The sequence below is a fragment of the Oreochromis aureus genome, linkage group 13, assembly GCF_013358895.1.
Source record: "Oreochromis aureus strain Israel breed Guangdong linkage group 13, ZZ_aureus, whole genome shotgun sequence".
Classification (NCBI taxonomy): domain Eukaryota; kingdom Metazoa; phylum Chordata; class Actinopteri; order Cichliformes; family Cichlidae; genus Oreochromis; species Oreochromis aureus.
In genome coordinates, this window is record NC_052954.1 from 12,865,121 (window position 1) to 12,883,101 (window position 17,981).

General features: G+C 40.2%; 1 protein-coding gene across 1 annotated transcript in view; it reads right to left on the reverse strand.

The window, feature by feature from the left end:
- Nucleotides 1-1,064: 1,064 nt before the first annotated feature.
- Nucleotides 1,065-17,981, reverse strand: part of kif16bb (kinesin family member 16Bb) — a 34,287-nt gene continuing 17,370 nt past the window's right edge. The window contains exons 17-18 of the mRNA XM_031737570.2: nucleotides 15,620-15,708; nucleotides 1,065-1,413 (exon numbers count right to left, since the gene is read on the reverse strand). Coding sequence (XP_031593430.1) covers nucleotides 1,341-1,413; nucleotides 15,620-15,708 — 162 coding nt within the window. The 3' untranslated portion in view covers nucleotides 1,065-1,340. The remainder of the gene's footprint in view (nucleotides 1,414-15,619; nucleotides 15,709-17,981) is intronic.

The following is a 17,981-nucleotide window of genomic DNA, read 5'->3' on the forward strand; positions in this document are numbered from 1 at the left end:
GCTAAGAGTCAGTTTAGTTTGGCTTTATGACACTGTAGAGAACAGGAACATACATCCCTTTAGCATCCTGCCAAGTGGGATTTACTGGGTGTAAACACACTTCCTGTTTGGCACAGTGCAATCATTTGAAAACACGAAGGACATCCAAGATATGCTGAATGGTCAGGCATGTTATTTCGCTCCCTTTTTCTTTGCTCTCATTTGCATCAGGTGAGCCAGCAATACTTCTGCTATCCAGTAGCAATCATTATCCCTGCAGAAAAACATGTGCAACAAAATGCATCCCCAACTGAATACAGTAGGACTGTAAAATAGATTTGTTGCAAACTAATTATGCATTTCCCATGCAATTTATAACACAGCAATGCCTGCAGTAACACTTAACTTCTGGAGCATGATTAATAGCACCACGCTGGAAGCTGGAAGACTGGAAATAGTAGGTGTGGAGAAGGAGCTCACATCGCCAGCATCAGCAGTCTAGACCCACTCCTTCTGTCACCACTCTCACCCCGCTTCCCATAAAAGTAAAATGCAGCAGGTTTGGAAAACAGCCTTGTCCTGTTTGTCAGAGGGCTTGTCGTAAATATCGTGTTTGTCAGGGCCCCACAGCAGAAAGCTTTGGTGATAGCAGTCATCACCACCATGGCACTTCATCTGCTAGTGCCAGCCTCACTTAGTGCGAACGATTGTTTCAGATAGTGCTAATTTGTTGCACTGCAAGGTGATAATCCTTTACTTACAGCTTCAATGATTTTTTTTTCTCCTCCAACTCGCAGTGTGTAAATGACAACAACGGCAGAGCTTTGATAAGGTTTTTGATCAATACCATTATGAACGTTTTTTTCTACTTCAGTGTGTAATTACATTAAAAAAAAAAAAAATCAAATTCACCTGCTCGGCAGCGGAGGACAGTTACGGTTTAAAAAAAAAAAAAGCAATCATAATTTCGTCAAGCTAAATTATAAAGCACTACTATCAGCATCTCTTGTATTGGTAATAAATTAACTCCATTTCTTTTGGATATAATTAAGTAGATCACTCATCTCTTTTGTTAATATGTGGCTTTATTATTTGTTTCAATTACCGCCCTGTATGAGCCATGACACAGATTTATCAGTGTTGTTGCAGTTGGCTGCTTGGTGGCTCATTATTTGATGACCTGTATTTTTCCCAGCTATACTTTATTCATGTATATTGTTGGACCATGAAACTGAGTTACACGCCTGATTCAAAATCACGCCATTGAACAACAGCCCTCGCCACTGGTGTACGCGTGATGATAGTATTTATCACATCGTTCAGTCTTCCTTAATTCACATTTGTAGCTGAACCAGCTGATGTTAAGATCTTTGCGAGGCCAGGTTTGCACTCTTGTCAGTCACCAAGGCAGTAAGCTTTATTGCATCTTTGTACCTGAGAGAAAAAAGATGAATACAGTTATTGACCAGAACTACGATCATGCAGTACTGAAGACTGTGTTCCTAAGGGGCAGTACAGCATTTATAGTTTTACACTAGTCTACTCTATTTCCAACAGGATAAACACAAATCTTTCGCCTTTATTTATTCTGAAATGAACAGCAAGATCCCGTCCCATCTCCACAGACACAAATGAGACTCCCGAGCAGAGACCTCGAGGTCAGGTCACCACGCTCCAGAAAGGCTCCACTGAGCATAGCATTTCAGACGTCACTAATAGAAAAATCCATAACAAACACGAAGAGCAAAAAAGTGCACTCTTTATTCTTGGGTGGTTTACGTGAAGCCACAGCAGAATTGCCTGGACACACAAACAGGCCTGTTTCCACTTTGCGCTACTTCAATCAGATGCAACGCGACACTGAAACAAAAATCCAGTTAAAAGGACAGACCTGCCTCTTCTTATGACATTATGCTAACCCATCAGTGCGCCACTGACTTGAGCCCAGATTGAATCACCATTAAAATGGCAACGACACTGACGTTCGCCCGGTAATGAATCTAGAAGTCGAAATAGAAGTGTCATCTTTCCAAATGAAATATGCTGACATGACACACACATACAGACAGCTGCACCATGTGACTGTCAGCCATTCTTCTCATCATTCACTAATCCCTCAGCTTATTTACAATGAGCTGACTTTTTGACTGGAGGCTCATAAACCGCAGGGATGCGATCGAGCTTTATTGAAGGGCACACGAGTGAAATACGCGTAATTTTCCTCGCACCAAAGACAGAACTGGAAAAGCCTAACAAGAGACACGCATTAACACTTCAAATGTCTCTGTGATCATTGCAAGCCCATATAATTTACCCTCTAAAACACTGTACGTGTCTTTTTCATTGCCTTATATTCATTTATTTTGTCTTATATGTGCAAAGCTCTTCAGTTAAGCATTACTCATGAATATTTGAAAATCTCTCTTTTTCCAACTTTTATGAGAGCCTTCAGAAACTCCTCTAAAAGTGCAGCCACTCAGAGCAGCTCCTCTTCTCTGTGACCCGCTGCACAGCACCTCCATCTCCTTTTATTAGAACATGATCAGAAATTTTTCAGGTCTCAAAAGACTTCACTGCCAGCAGCAGAAAAATATGATCTGGGCCGCCGTTTTAAGATGTCAGCTTGTACACGGCACATTTAGGGGGGGAAAAAAGAAGAGTTGCACAAAAGGTGGCCATACAAGCAAATCGTTAAGTTGAAGCTAATTAGCAGTGAGATTAATCTTCTTATTTGAGTATTGAAAACTAAATGAGGTTACTGTATAACAAAAACGGTCCCTGGAGCAATTTAAAACACAGCTGAACATCTTAAATAGTCACTTGAGGAATATTTTGGTATTAAGTGTTTAATCGGTTCTTCTTGAGGTTTGTTGTACCATCGCAAACACTGATAAGCTCTAAAGTCTCTCTCCCGTTACCTGTGCCAGTCATTTTGTTCAGCAGGGGCTAAGCTTGGTTATTCATGTGGCCAACAGTTTAACTACACACTATAAAGTTCAACTGTACTGCCATGATACAGAAATCAAGACTAAATTAAACGTTTTCGCTCCACTGCCAGTTTTCTAGCCTTAAATATTATCAGAGTGAGCAGTGACTGAAATGCTAGCTTTTACAAGTCAAATTTAAATGTCACATTTCATCGCAAACTTTAAAATTAACTTTGACATCTAATAAATTAGGAATGCATGTTTTATAAGCTCAATGAAAAGCTGATTTTTAAAAAACAAAAATTCATGCTTTTGCCTGGAGGTCTGGTTAAATCACACTTTAAGTGTTTTTCCACTTCTTGTGTATAGACCAGAACTGTCACTGGACTGTTAGCCATGGCGGTAAGGAAGCCTCTTATGGAAGTGCCGGGTACAGTCACAATCAACAGATGGCGAGCACTGCCTCTTCCCTCCCCCCGGGGCAACAGTAAAATTGAGCTTGTGAAATCTGTCACAATCCATGGTGGTAAATGTCTTGCAGTTCCTGCAAATGCTAATGAAGCTCATGTGAGGTCCAAACCGAGCAGGGGTGGGCAGGGAGAAATGGAGCCCAATTTAAAAATGACACTGTGTGACAAACTCATTCTTCTAGAGGGCAGAGAGTTTTCTATGGCCCGCGGACAGACGGGCACAAATGAGCGCAGTCGAAAGTTGCCAGTGACATTCAGGTCACCATTGTGTCCGTTTCCTTTGAGATTCACCCCCCTCCCAACGTGTTCCATCAAAAGCCTGGATAAAACCTGCCATTACAGGCAAACACTAGACTTCATTAGACGGCAGGATGGTGACAGAGTTAAGTACATTGCCCTCCTATTGAGTGACATGAATTTAAACAAGCATGGATGCACAGACTGGACACAGACCATCATTCAGCTGGATTGAACTTGAAAAAAATATATATCACCCTTCAAAAATAGCACTGACGGGACTTTTTGTTTTTAAATATACTAAACATATCCAGGCTTCCCACTACTTCACATGCCCGCATTGAACTTTTTATAATTAACTCAGTGTTTAAGCTACTTTTTCAAAGTATCAGATCAATGAGAAGCCCTCCAAGGATAAATAACAAAAAGAAAAACTGATGGTGTGCACTGAAGTGCAGATGAATGGTTGGGTAAATATGTTAATGTACATTATAAATGGAGCCTCATTTATTAAAAAAAAAAAAAGTTAAACAAGTTTATAGATTTTCACTGAACTCAAGTCTCAAGATTTTTCTCTTAAGCGAACGTAAGCTAAGGATAAGAAACTTTAAGCAGGTTCCATGAATCCCATTTTGTAACTTGTGCCCATTTAATGGATGCATGTAATCTCAAAATCAGCCTACACCTGCTTCACCTTCCCTTTTATATAATCCCAGCATAATAAAAAGCTCGAGTCCAGAACAGTCAAAGACTTAAAGTAAAAACAGAACTTTTTGGAAGACTTCAGAGATGATCGGAGTCAGACATTTATTATTTAGCAGTTTAATAGTGGGCGTGTGCAGCACAAAGTTAAATACTCCTAAGGTATAAGATATATACCTCATATGTAACCCATCATTAAATCATCAGCATGATAGCATGAAGGTGTATTAAGAACCAAAAGACAACCAGCCCTGACATTACAAACATCATTGTGTCATTACAACTTTTGCACCGAGGTAGCTAGCACCTAGCTTGAGCAGTTCAGAGTAATATTACCAGCCACAACCAATTTAAGTCAGTCAATGCCCAGTAAGAAAGTCCCAGACTTACATACCGGAAGGTGTATAGTTAAAGTTAGGAACGTGATAGTGAAACACGGATGTGTTTTTTCTTCTTAGTTTAAGAAAATGCTTAAGTAGCCAAACAAGCAGCTTTAAAAACCACCAGAGTACACGGGTAAAGAAATGTCTGGCCTTCAAGCACCGCATCCTTGCAGTAGCACTCCCACCAGAGCAAAGGAAAGGCAAATCAAATCCTGTACTCGTCTAATTTTATGCATGTCTGCATCACTGGGTAGACATGAATACAATTTTGCTCCTCTGTGTTTAAGGTTATTGTAAATTACCTTTTTTTAAAGCACTTTGAAAAATAACAGTTGGCACTGTATTTATTTCAAGGTTTTACAGGTTGGTTTGCAATAAAAAAAAAAAAACACACCACCAACTTTATCAGTATTTGATGCTGATCTGTTGGCCTGTTTTCCAAAGGCACGGTGTTAATACCAGGTTAAATCTGCAAGCCAGCTTCTCCAACAGATTGGTTATTGGCTTAACAAGATGTTTTCTTATTCAAGAGTATCCTAATTTGTAAGTGGGAAACAGACTCTCCAGGCAACAAAAACTAAAGGAGATGGGGGTAGTTTGTCAGTAAGAAACAAATTTAATTATAAAACATTATATAAACATCCTCAGGACCAATTTAGCACCGTGTAGTAGGGTAAAAACTAGTCTCCAAAATCTGTGAAAAACAAAACAACTCATCGAACTATTGGGGCTACTGTGGGGCTGGAATGATCAAAATAGCCTTAAAGATTTAGCCCGTCACAGCTAAGCAGTGTCCAAACTGCCTAGGTCACGTTCTCATGATTCTAAAGGAGGAGGTAAACAAATTATCCTGTTATGTGCCGTCAATCGTGGTGCGTTTTAAGGCCGGAGAACCCAGTAGGACATCACACTATAATCACTAGACATTCAAAGCCTGTCAGTGGGAAAGTATCAGCTGTCAGAGTGAGTGCTTCCTTTAACCAGGCTGTGCACAACAAGCACTCCTGTCCATTTGATATACAAACACGCAGAGATAGTAGATTAGCCGTGTTTCATGATTAACAGAAAAATACGTGATTTTTTTTTTATTATTATCCAGATGCAACTTACCTCTCAACTGTCAATCCTGAAGAATTACATGAAAACCAAAAGAAGCATCATGCACAATACAGATGCAAGGTTATTCAGATGTCAGCCAAATGCTGCGAGGAGGAAACCAGCCTACATTAAACATGGAAAAGCACAATATGAGTACAGTTCCCCAAATTTTAATAATCAGTGTTATGTGATACTGGATGGAGATTTTATTTTAAAGCCATTATCAGATTTTGGTAGAATTTATTAACTAATCTGCAAGAGGAAAGTCTCAATTTACAGTTTAATATAAATGAATCATAACCTGTGACAATATTTGCAATAAATTAGCCTTGATCTAATGTGAAAATGTGTAAATTAAAATCCTCAATACTAATCTTTGTGTAGCATGTAAGAAACACTAGCCTCATTTTCAATACACAGATATGATCCGTCTGCCTTTTGCGTTTTATTCACAAGAAAGTTTGATATACACTAGATCGTTTGAACGCTAATTAACTGTCAAGCAAAAAGGGAGAAAATCTTTTACATCCCCCGAGCTTTCATTCTGGCCCAATCCGCTTTGCTACAAGGTGTGAGGAGTTTGAGTCGAGCCCAAATCTCCATCATTCATGCTGGAGCAGACAAGGGGATTGATTGCACTATATTGCCCCTGCAATTTTCCTTCTTGGATGGGGTCACTCAGTCAAGAAAAGGAGCACAATCTTTGGCTTTAACCCTTGAAATGTGATTTAAACTCGAGTTCTTTCCAGGAGACACAGCATGAGCAACCCATCTGTAATTTTAGTTCTTCTACAAGGCTTGTCATCAAGTGCACAGTGTTGACTGGCAGAAGTAAAGCCATTGACCAATTGTACAGGTAGTACAACTACAACTTGACCTCAGACACAGATTGCTCAGTTGCAGTGGAGACTCCTACATCCAGTGGGGGCACAGGTTTATGCAAAGTAAAGAGACTGGGCCAAAAGTGAAAATGAGTGGAGACACAAAGAGAACCAAAAAGAGATGATAGGAAGACAAAATGACAGACATTAAAGAAAGCAATGAAATGCATCAAGCTATTTGTGCTGTCTGCATTTCAAGTCTCAACCATCAGAGCTCATCTGCATTTTAAGTGGTAAACAAAACTCTGGAAGCATTGATTTTACTTTAACATATCCAGGGATTTATTGAAAAATATAAAATATTAGAATTTTGAAAATTAATAATAAATACACACACAATGCAAGTCATCTTAAGAATTTGGTCACACGAGACATTTAAAATGCTTCAAAAACCTTAAAATGTCTATTAAAACAAATGAAACTGCTAAGCACACTTCTTTGATCTTCAGTGCTAGACCTTCAAACTATTTTTCAAAGACATCAATGCAAGAACAAAGAAATTCAAGTGTTTTAAAGATAAAATCTTCCAAGTGCCAAAGTCATGCAACATTAATATCACAAACTTTTAAAAAAAGCAAACTTCAAACTTCACATTTTCATTGTAATTTCATAGCAAAAAAAATTATCCTTTGCACTGTCTGCTTGGGATGCACTTTTGCCATTGCTCCCTGTGAGTGAGTTTTCAAGCTGGGCTGTTCATTACTGGCCGTTCAGTCCTTGATCAGACATTTGACAAGTGATTAATCAGGCAGGCGGCCTCAGCGGAGCAACTGAAAGTTAATTTCCACACTTCTGCACGCGGAGATGAATTTAAAGCATGTGCACTCGGGGTAGCCGCCTTAGTCACGCTTTCAGGGTGACCCCTGCCCTGTGCTTTTGCAAAGATTACATCCAGCCTGACAGGCCGGTTCTCGTCTTCGTCGTGCACCAGTATGCAGCGAACATCTGAGCACCGCCGAAGAGTTAAGTCGTGGAAGTGGGGACGGCAGGGAGCTGTGGTGACAGAGTGTGAAAGTGGGTGACAGACAGCATCCTCTCGTACCAGACAGAGGTGTGTATCTGTAAGTAAAAACTGAACCACGTGCTTACTGTGGGTCCTGGGACTGATATGCACCGCTACACTTGTGTAAAGTTTCAGCTGCACCTCTCCCAGAGTGACGGTTTCGTGATTCATGTTACAATGAAGAAGGTATATCAGATCGGCAAGACTCTTCTGAAATTGACAGCAAACCCTTAAACCAGCATCCAGCAGCAGCTCAGGTACACTGACCTGCCAGCCTAAAGACATCTCTATTAAGTTTCCATGCAGCAGTGGGTGTTGAGGTACCCTGCTGTCCCCAGGGCAGATGATATCAAGTATGGCCCTACACAGCAACTGAGTATGCTTTTGGCTGTAGGTATAGACAGCAAGGATGCTTTCCTCTGTAGCACTTATCAAACGCAGACTTTGGCCTGCTAGGCCTATCTGAATGTCCTTCAACTGACACAAAGGGAGGAGATGGAACAAAACTAAGAGACCAGATTCAGAGGTTAGTGTGTACAGCGCAGAGTCCATCAGGATCAAGAGGGCAGACTGCGGCTCTGATTGGTTGCATTTAGCTACGTTCAGCCAGTAGAGAGTAAGAATCTTCTGAGTTGGGAGGTCTGAAGTGGAGATGACAGACTGTAGATGGTCCATCATGCTTTGGGGTGGCAGATTTTGCAGGTTTGCAAGGGAATCAGGAAATTTTATCAACGTTTGAATGAAAATTTGAACCGTTTTTGAGTTTTTAAGTTCACAGGTAACCTCTTTCACACTGCTGTGCTTCAGTGGCAAATGCTTTGTAATAAGTTCATCTCGTTGTTTTACATTACCATCAACCATGTTTCGTGTTGACTCCATATCCCACATACTTTCATTCCTTTTCAAGATATCCCCAGAGACAAGCTGTACATCAATTGGCAATTCTTCAGCCTTACTCAGGGTTTGTGTTGGTGTCGGGACAGGGAGTTGTGCGTTTTCAGGATTAATGCAGACTTGAATCATCTGAGCAGCCTCCTCAGACTGAAGGAGTTGAATTATATCCATCTGGACGTGCTGTATGAGAGGCAGCTCTTTCACCATGGAAAAAATGTGACTGTCCTTTAACAGAGAGAAGATAAAGCTGCCTCTAAATGTGGAGAAGACACGGCTGTCCCTTATAATAGACAGAACACTGCTTTCTCTTACCAGAGAGATAAAATTGTTTGACCAGCGAGCCCCAACAGGTTGAAATCTGAATTCTGTGACTTGCTGCAACACAGTGGAAGAGCTCCAAAGCAGACGTCCTGCATCCTGGACAATCCAAGAAACTCTGCTGAACAAAGAGCTCAGCTTCAAATTCTGAACTGCAGCTGCTGCAGCCTCTGTCACACACACTCCAGGGATCTTCTCTAAATTTTCAGATTCAGCCATCTCTCCACAGCTACACTCCTTCGTGATGGTGGTTTCTTTGGGTGGACAAAAGCCTGTGTGACTGTCAAGAGGCTTTGTGTCAAGCTGAGAATGAGTGTTGCTCTGTGGGAGGATAGACATGGAGCTGGTTCCTCTGCTGCTCTGCAGGTGGGACATGCCGCTTAATGAGCTCCCACCAGAGTGAGGTCTCCCCTTGTAGCAGTCAGTGCCATCATCTTGGATCTCATTAGCATTCCCCTCTGGCTTTGTGCCACATCCATCACCCAGGCCCAGGACACTTGTCTGCTGGAGGTTGGCATCCCCTGACCAGCCCTCTTCTCCCTTACAGCTTGCAACTCCAGTCCCACTTTGAGCTTTCCTCTCAGACCTGAGCCCGGGCCCTGATTTATGACACAAGTCCCTCTCCCGCTCCTGGCCATCCCTGGCGCTTACTCCATTCTGCAGGGTCTCTCCATCCGATTCAAAACTACTGTGTGAGATGAAACGTCTTCTAGGTAGCCCAGTGTCCTAGTTTACATTGTGTATGTGGAAAATAAAAGGAAATTTTTAAAAATAACTTTCAATCAGCTCTCTTTAAAACATGCATATTCATTTATATCTGGATCGAGACATGCATAGGAAAACAAAATGAAGAACACCGCATTAAGAAGCAAATACAGAACAAGTGTGCTCTCATTGCAAAATGCTTTCACAAAATGAGTGTCATTTTCTTTGAAACGTCTAAAGGAAAGTTTAATAGGCATTAAATATGTGCATAATAAAACGACAAGAGAAAGTATTTCATGGCTCATAAAAATCTATATTAAGCTTGGCTGGAGAGGGGGTGGATATTGACATTTGCTCCGACACTAAAAAGGGACTAGAACTTCAGTTGTACAGTGACGATGTAGCACTGCATTAAACAAAAACTGCAAATCCAAGTCTCACTACTGGCACACTGTGTTTTAGCTTTAATACATTTCCTTAAAAAAAACAAAAAAAACAAAGTCATATCTAATTCCATGCAGAAATCAGCAGCGGGTTTATGACTAAATCCCTCCATTATCTTAAAAGTTTGATTTTTTTTGGCAACTGCACAAAAAAAATAAATATAAAAATATGCATACATACTGTAGTCCCGAACTTTTTTGCTGGGGTAGGGGCAAGACAGACGCTTGAGGCTTTGGACATTACTTCCGCATTTTTAGCCAGATGGATGTGTTGGCTGAAGAGACAGCAAACATAAACAATATACAAAAACTGTGTGTCAATGGGAGGATGTGGGAGCACAATACAGCTGCAGTTATACGCTTATATGTGTTGCTAGGGTCTTTGTTTTCAAGAAGCAATTTAATTATTTGCTGTAGTGTCACACTGGAGACATCAGTTTGCATAGAAAAGACAAGGCTGCAATACCCTCCCGACCCTATCCTCACAAAACCCATCCATTAGATTTGAAAAGCAAACAGCCCAAATGGCTGGATGAGATTAGAGCCACTCGACTAGCTGTGAAATTAAATAGAATCTGTGCATGTTGATTTGAGGATTTACATACAATACTCAGCACTCCAGAGGGAGGAGCAGAAACCAAATATACAGCTGAGAAAGACTTCTGACAGTAAACACTGGCTTTGGCTGAGATTTGTATATAAGCAGCAGGTTGATGAAGGGTGCAAGCGGGAGCAGTAAAGCACTGACAGCATCAACAAGAGGGACACAGTGCAGGTCCTGCTGATGATTAAAGGATTTTTGCAGATCCTGAGGATCAGTAGAGAGGATGTCCTGTACTCTGCGATGTTTGCTCACCAAAGGAAAGAAAAAAAGAAAAAAAACAGGTACTGGGATTCCCAAGCTGACCACATTTTCGCAATCAGTTTTTCCTGCTGTTCACAAATTGTAGCTCACATGCAGAGGCTCAGAGTTCTGTGACATGGCTGCATAAAATCGGTACACAGAAACTGATTCATTAACACCACCACAAAGTACAGTTTGCCTCCCTGTTGCTTCCCTCTGTTCCTCCATGGCCTCCTAATCCTTGTGTTGATTGCGATCCCCACTGTTTTCCTGGACCTGCTGCTATCCAACCCACGGGCTAAGCTCTGTTTCCACCCATGTAGTCATACAGACACCACCACAGATTTTATGAATTGTGATATACAAAGTCCTAGGTCGTTTGATGTGCACCCTGTATCAGATCTCATAATAAAATCTAGGTAAAAATACATTGTGCGGCCATTTTTAAAACTAAAATGTTCATTGTTGACTTAATGACTTAAAGTGAACAGAAGAACAAAAAATAAAAAACCTGACATTCAGAGCTAGACATGTGTTAAGTTACACAGGAGCTACCAAAGTGAAGAACTTTAACCAGTGAAATTATACCATTTCAGGTGATGTAAGCTCCTAATAGCAGCTTGTCAGCGGTCAAAAATGGAAGAGAGAAAAACGCTGGCACTTGGCCTTCTGACCAGAGATGGAGGATACTGAGAGGGTTGTCAGATAAGGGACTTTCAGAGCATAGGGGGCCATTAAATGTTGTTTCGGGTCAAACACCAGTTGGCTGGTTCCATCGCTGGAAGCTCTCACAGTCCAGACTTTCTGGGTTTGAAATGGCTGCACTTCGACTTGGACTTCAAAATTGTGGCTCTGCTACACAGTCCATTTAATAAAGTATGAATCAAACAGTGGGGGCCCTTTTACAAGAAGGGAAGACGTGAGTCTTGTGGGCATAGATTTATACACAATATGAAAATATATGACCCGGCCTCCACAGGCAACATAGCCCTTTTCCTGCCTCTCCTAGGAATATCCATCTCATGTCTACATACTAAAAGCTCAAGTCATGACATTTACAGTGCATTTGGAAAGTTTTCAGACGCTTTCAATTTTTCTACATTTGGCCTCATCTTCAAATGGATCCAGTCCATTTTTCTTCAATAATCCACACACAAAGGGCTTTGAGTGTTATGCATATTGACACACCTTTAGTTTGAAAGAGTCATTCTTCTCTCCCGAATCTTTCAAGTTCAGTGGGACTGGATGAGAATCACCAGTTCAGAAGCCTGTACTACAAAGGATTTGGGGCTTAGCAAGAAAAAAAGTCACAAGTAACCACAGGTTATGAGTACACTAAGTTACCATTGTGCTAACAGGGGTACAGCGGGGTAACTTATGCTGCAGGCCTCACCTGCTTCAGAACAAATTACTTTTGAGACAAACAAAAATGATATCACAGTCCACAGACCAAACTCATAACATCACCATTCCTTGTGAAACAGCTTAGCCTGCTTACCGTTATAAATTCTGTTTTTCCTTCTTTAATTGCTCTTGATACTTAATACTGCCACAACTGCAGATGAAAGAATAAGGCTAAAACTGTTTTACACCCAGTCATTTAACAGAATAAGCAACCATAATTACCCTCTTCACCTCAGGTCTTAATGACGTCCTAATAAGTCTCTTATAGTCAGCATTTATATAGCACTTTCCCAGTCTTAGCTGACCACAATGTTAAAGTGCACACATAAACATAAAGTGCCTTAATATTCTACAACTGTACAGAACTACCACTTATAACCATCTTTGTGTGACTACCGTATTATATCCTTCCTTTGTTGTGCGGCTACTAGACTCCACTGACACTTGGTTTTCCTCGGCTGTATTTTGCCGTTTTGTTAGATTATAAACAGTTGGCCCCATATGAGATGGTGAGTAAGGACTTTGGTTCTCGTGGCATTCGGCTGTATTTTACCTCACAACAGGCTGTTACGGTCCTTTCAGTTAGGATTAAGTTCTTCATCTCTACCATAAAGGACTGATTGGTGGAGTGATGCAATGACAGTTGTCTCCACACAAACTCTGAAACATTCACTGTAACCACCGTCTTCCTGGCTGCTTGTCTAACCAAGGACATTTGTCCCACATTACCCCACTTGCCTGGTTGGCCAAGTTGGTCTAGACAAACTAGTGGTTTTAAACTTCTTCCACTGGAGAATAATAAAGACTACAGCTTGTTATATCCTGTTCTGTGCCTTTACACAAGGTTTAGGTGTATACTTTGATCTTGTGTCCCAGTTTGCCCTAAAACTTAAGACCTAAACCATCAAATGTGAGATCTTTTATAAAAACCTTTCATGTCCGATGAATACAATCAGGCACAAATGGACTCTAAATTGTAAAAGCATCTCAAGGACCGCTGGTAGGAGGATGAATCAAAGCCCAAAGGATCTGAATAACCCTGTAAATTAAATATTTTCAGTATTTCTTAAATTATAAAAAACACATGAACAGTTCTTGTGCAGAATTGTGTGTAGATTGATGAAAAGGGAAAATTAAATCAGACCTTTTTTAAAGATAAGTCTGAAATCAGAAAGAGTGTACATGCCTTCCAAATGCACATTTCATATTGTCCTCTATTAAATATTTATTCCAAATCCCTAAAAAGGCTAGTGAAGAGAAATTATACATTTTTGCTATTTTTTTTTTTTTTTTTTTTAAAAGCCCGGGAGTAATTTTAGTCTTCAAACATCTTAACTGGCCACAAAGTCATCTAATTTTGTATCATATTCAATTAGGAATTTGATATCAATAAAAGGACTGTGTTTGAAATGTTGTGACAAATCTGCATAATAACATTTGGAGGTGATTTTACCTTATTCTTGGAGGCAAAGCCAGGTGGGGAAAACAAAACTATTTGTGGTGATGCATTAAGCCTCTTCCTGTCCAAATTATTAGCTCTCAAAAAAAAGTGTGCAATCCCACTGAAGTAGCCGAACAGGCAGGTTGCTTTTGGTGCAATAGAGCACCTCCCCTAGTAGCTGCAGGTCCTTTCACTGATGGCTTTTGTCATTCCCAGACCCCAACAGATCTCCAAAGCCAGCATTTGAATTTAAATGATTTGCTCTTATTTATTGTTCAGGATCATTTCCAAAATGACTCAGTAAAGTGAGATCCATTCTGTCCTTGCTGCGAGGGAGTTTCTGCTATGCAAATAAGAAGTAGACAAAAGATGGAATACACATCTGAATACAAAGCGAAAAATCCTTCACTGAACCATTATCTTAACCATTATGCTCAAACAGTGCATATGGGCACTTTGCCAGGTGAGAGGAGGCGATGTTAAATACAATGAATACATCATTTAATATTTTATGATGCGTGTTAATTGACACCCAGAGCAGAACCCAATAGCCAAAGTGTATTTTGCAATGTGCCTCATATGCACTGCATGATTTTTTCCTTCTGTATAGAGCAGTCGACAGTCTATGATCTGCTGTGAACACTGACAATCTATGTCCACCACTCACTACGACTGACTTCCTTTCTCCCTTTAGCAACAAACCAAGTGTTTCTGATGTAGGATAATGAAGACACTATTCCACCAACATAAACCATGTAGTAACCCAAATACATGTGTATTCACCCTTTCATATCTAAATCAACTATCATCAGACCAGTGGATCGGGAAGCAGGTGTCAGACTGAAAGCAGTATTAATCACATGAGTAGGATGGGGATACTGCGGTGTGAAGGAAATTATGTGTCAGACAGCTCCACATGCTGTAAAACATCAGGGTTAGCAGATCATGAGACCAGGGATGTCTCTCAAAACGCTCAGAGTGTTAGTAGGTGGTGAATTAGATTTTGGACATTAATTCACTGAACACTGACACACTGGCATCAATGAACAGTCACAATTTCAAGGCAGTGGAGAGCATGAAGATTTCACCTTACCAAACGCTGATAAACATCATGGTACGCTATTGTTTAAAGAGGGGGAAAAGAGCTGCAGTGCAAGTACCTTATTTTCTTGATGGCATATAGTCAAACCTCAAACCTGGTTAGCTATTCAAAATTAGAAACGAGGCTGCTATTTTGCATCACTGCTGCTCATTAAAACAGTCTTTACCAAATTCACACAAATCAAATGCCAATAAAATGATAGAAGACAGAACAGTTTGAAGCAAGTGAACTGTACTTTAAAAAAAATAAAAGAAATCAAACACCACTTGTATCATTACTGATGACATTTTACAAATACAGAGAGGAAAGTGAAAAAGAAGAGAAGAATCTGCTGCAGATGCAGTGAAACAAGGGAAATTGCATCACTACTAATGAACATTAGATGCACCCCCCCCCTCTTTCTTTTCTCTTTTTTTTTAAAAACTGCATTGTGGGAATTTTCAGGGGAGCTGAACTTGAAGTGTGTTGCAGTAATTTTGAAAATGGGACACTGGGCAGGTCACTACCGAGTGAACAAGGTGCCATTTTCGGACATGCCCTTGGTTGTAGGAGAGCTGCCTGCTCTGATTTCCATGGGCTCAGCAATAAGCACTACAGAACGGCTTTTTGTATGTTCCCACCTCTCCTCACAGAAATGGTGCCATGATTTATGGCTTTGATTTGGTCTGTGTGCCCAATGGATGCTGCTCAATAAGCAGGCACGTTGCGGAGATTGAGGTGGAATGAATGCAGTTATGCTGGGCTCACAAAGTGCAGAGAGCCATTACACATGTCTGCATATGTCTTACCCTCGATTTTGCACCATCGCCTTGGACAAATTCTCAGTAGAGTTGGACGAGTCAGTCACAGATGGGCTGAACACAGATGGCAATCCACTCTGCAGACAACAGAATGACACAGCACTGAAATCTGCCTCAGTATAAGAAACAAGTGACAGCTCCCTATGCTAGATTTGCATTTGACCAGCGGTTCAGTTGATGCATCTTCATTTTTAGCAAATGTTTGCAGAAATGTCTAAACAGGTAATAGAAAAATACTGTATGAATCCATTGCACATGGCTAAAATAAAGTGGTAGTATGCAAAGTATTTCATTCTTCAACACAATTTCCATATTTAGTAAAACTGTATTAATATTCAGACAGTACACTTAAAAATATATATATTTTTACACAACAGATACAGGCTACATTCTAGATTTGCTAGCACATATTCAGACTAAGCGAAAGTGAAGCTCTTGAGACCATCTCATTTAGAATCGATGTTAAAAATGAATGTTAAAGAGTCTCCTTGGAACCACAGCGGGGCCTGGATGCCGGTGCTTTGCTTGGCTGTAATAGCGTGCCGCTTTCAATAATGCAAAGAGCAGAGAGCTGTCAAAAGCCAGAAGTACAACTGTGTCTAAAATGGTGTGTGAATCAATTTTACAACATGAAATGCTATAAAGCACAGGGTGCTCAAAGTTGCAGGCTTGACAGTCCATTCACTGACAAAGTTGTTTTCTTTCATCTCGTAACTTTACTTTACCGAGCACTGACGCTTTAATAAAAGTTCCAATTTCTTAGTGTGATCATTTTAGCAACATTAATTAACATTGTACTACTCATTTCATTAGAAGCTCAAAACACCAGGGTTAATAATCAATCACGCTTATAAAATTATTCATACCCCAGTTTATTTGGCTGAAAACACCAAGCCACAAATATAGTTTTCAATATTAAAAGGGCTCAGTGTACGGTGCCTTAAGTGCTCCATGGACAGCCTGAGAAACTCAGCCCTCTTCCACCTTTCCACTATATTAAGGGCGACTGCATCTGACATTTCTGTAACTGTCCAAAACCAAAAATGTGACATTTAAACACAAAAGTTGAGAGAGAAGTTTGGGGAAATACGTGTATTCTGCATGCTTTAGTTACATTTTCAATACTTGTGTGTAGCCAAGTGCAACATTAGGATCTTCTTTGAGACGAGGTCTGAATGTCCACTGCAGGGTCCACTCAGTGTCATGACATCATGATTTCACTGTGCTGTAAAGCTTTGAGTAGTGAGCAGCCAAGCAACATTATATATAGACAGTCTCTCAGCGTCATCTAATGGTTTCAGAGCTCCTTTTGTTAACATGCTCCACTAGTGTTTCTCATACAGAGGCTCACAGGGAATGGAGTCTTTATTTTATATATAGAAGGTATACCACTGTATTCTCATTGTTAAATCACTAACCTTACTTTTCCTTTTTGAGGTGGTTTCAGTAAATCTGTGACAAAGACGTTTTGTCATATCTTGAATAGATGAACCTTGGAAACCTACTCAGCAGCAGCTGTACCATACAGGATTTTAAGCCCACAAGAATCTGTAACACACCAGGACTCACTCCACATTCAACTTCTAGCTACAAATGGCCACACGAGTGAAATAACTCAAGCATAGTGATTCGTTTTCAGATGTTTTTTCTGTTGATCAGCGTAAAATAAATCCCAACGCCTGCTACGATGTAAAAGACAACAATGTCAAAAGGAGTCGATGCTACTCGTACACTGTTCATTTCACAGCATAGCTCTAGATATATGGAAAATAAAAAGTAAATGAGAGATTGGATTTTGAAATCACAGAGCAATGTATTTATTTGTTGCCACAGTGTTGATGGTTAGAGTTGTTTTTAATTTACTGGTATTTATTTTTCCTTCAGTTTAAACTAGTTTAGCATCAGTAAATTTGCTGATTGCAGCTATATGCAGTTTAAAAATGTTCAGAACAGTGAGGATAAGAACTGAACGCTTGCAAAGGGTCCATGCATATTGTGCATGTTGCATTTACAAAATTTGGATAAATGAGACTTAAAGCCATATTGTGAAAACACCCAGTTTTAGTTTTTAGTTACAATTGAATCAACCGTAATAAATTTGAACAGTAACAACTGCTGCGGCAGACTTTCAGTTGTCGAGTACATCCTTCTCTTGAACTTTTTAATAGCGTCAACATTTTCTACTGCAATACTGGATGAAATGTATCCAAGTCTTCTTACGTTTATTTTATCACCAACTTAAAATATGCCTTCAATAGATTTTCTCAGGAATGCTTTACATTGATAAATTACTGAAGAGAAAACAGTGCCTGCAGCATCCAAGAGCGTGAGGGAGTTTGTATTTTCACAC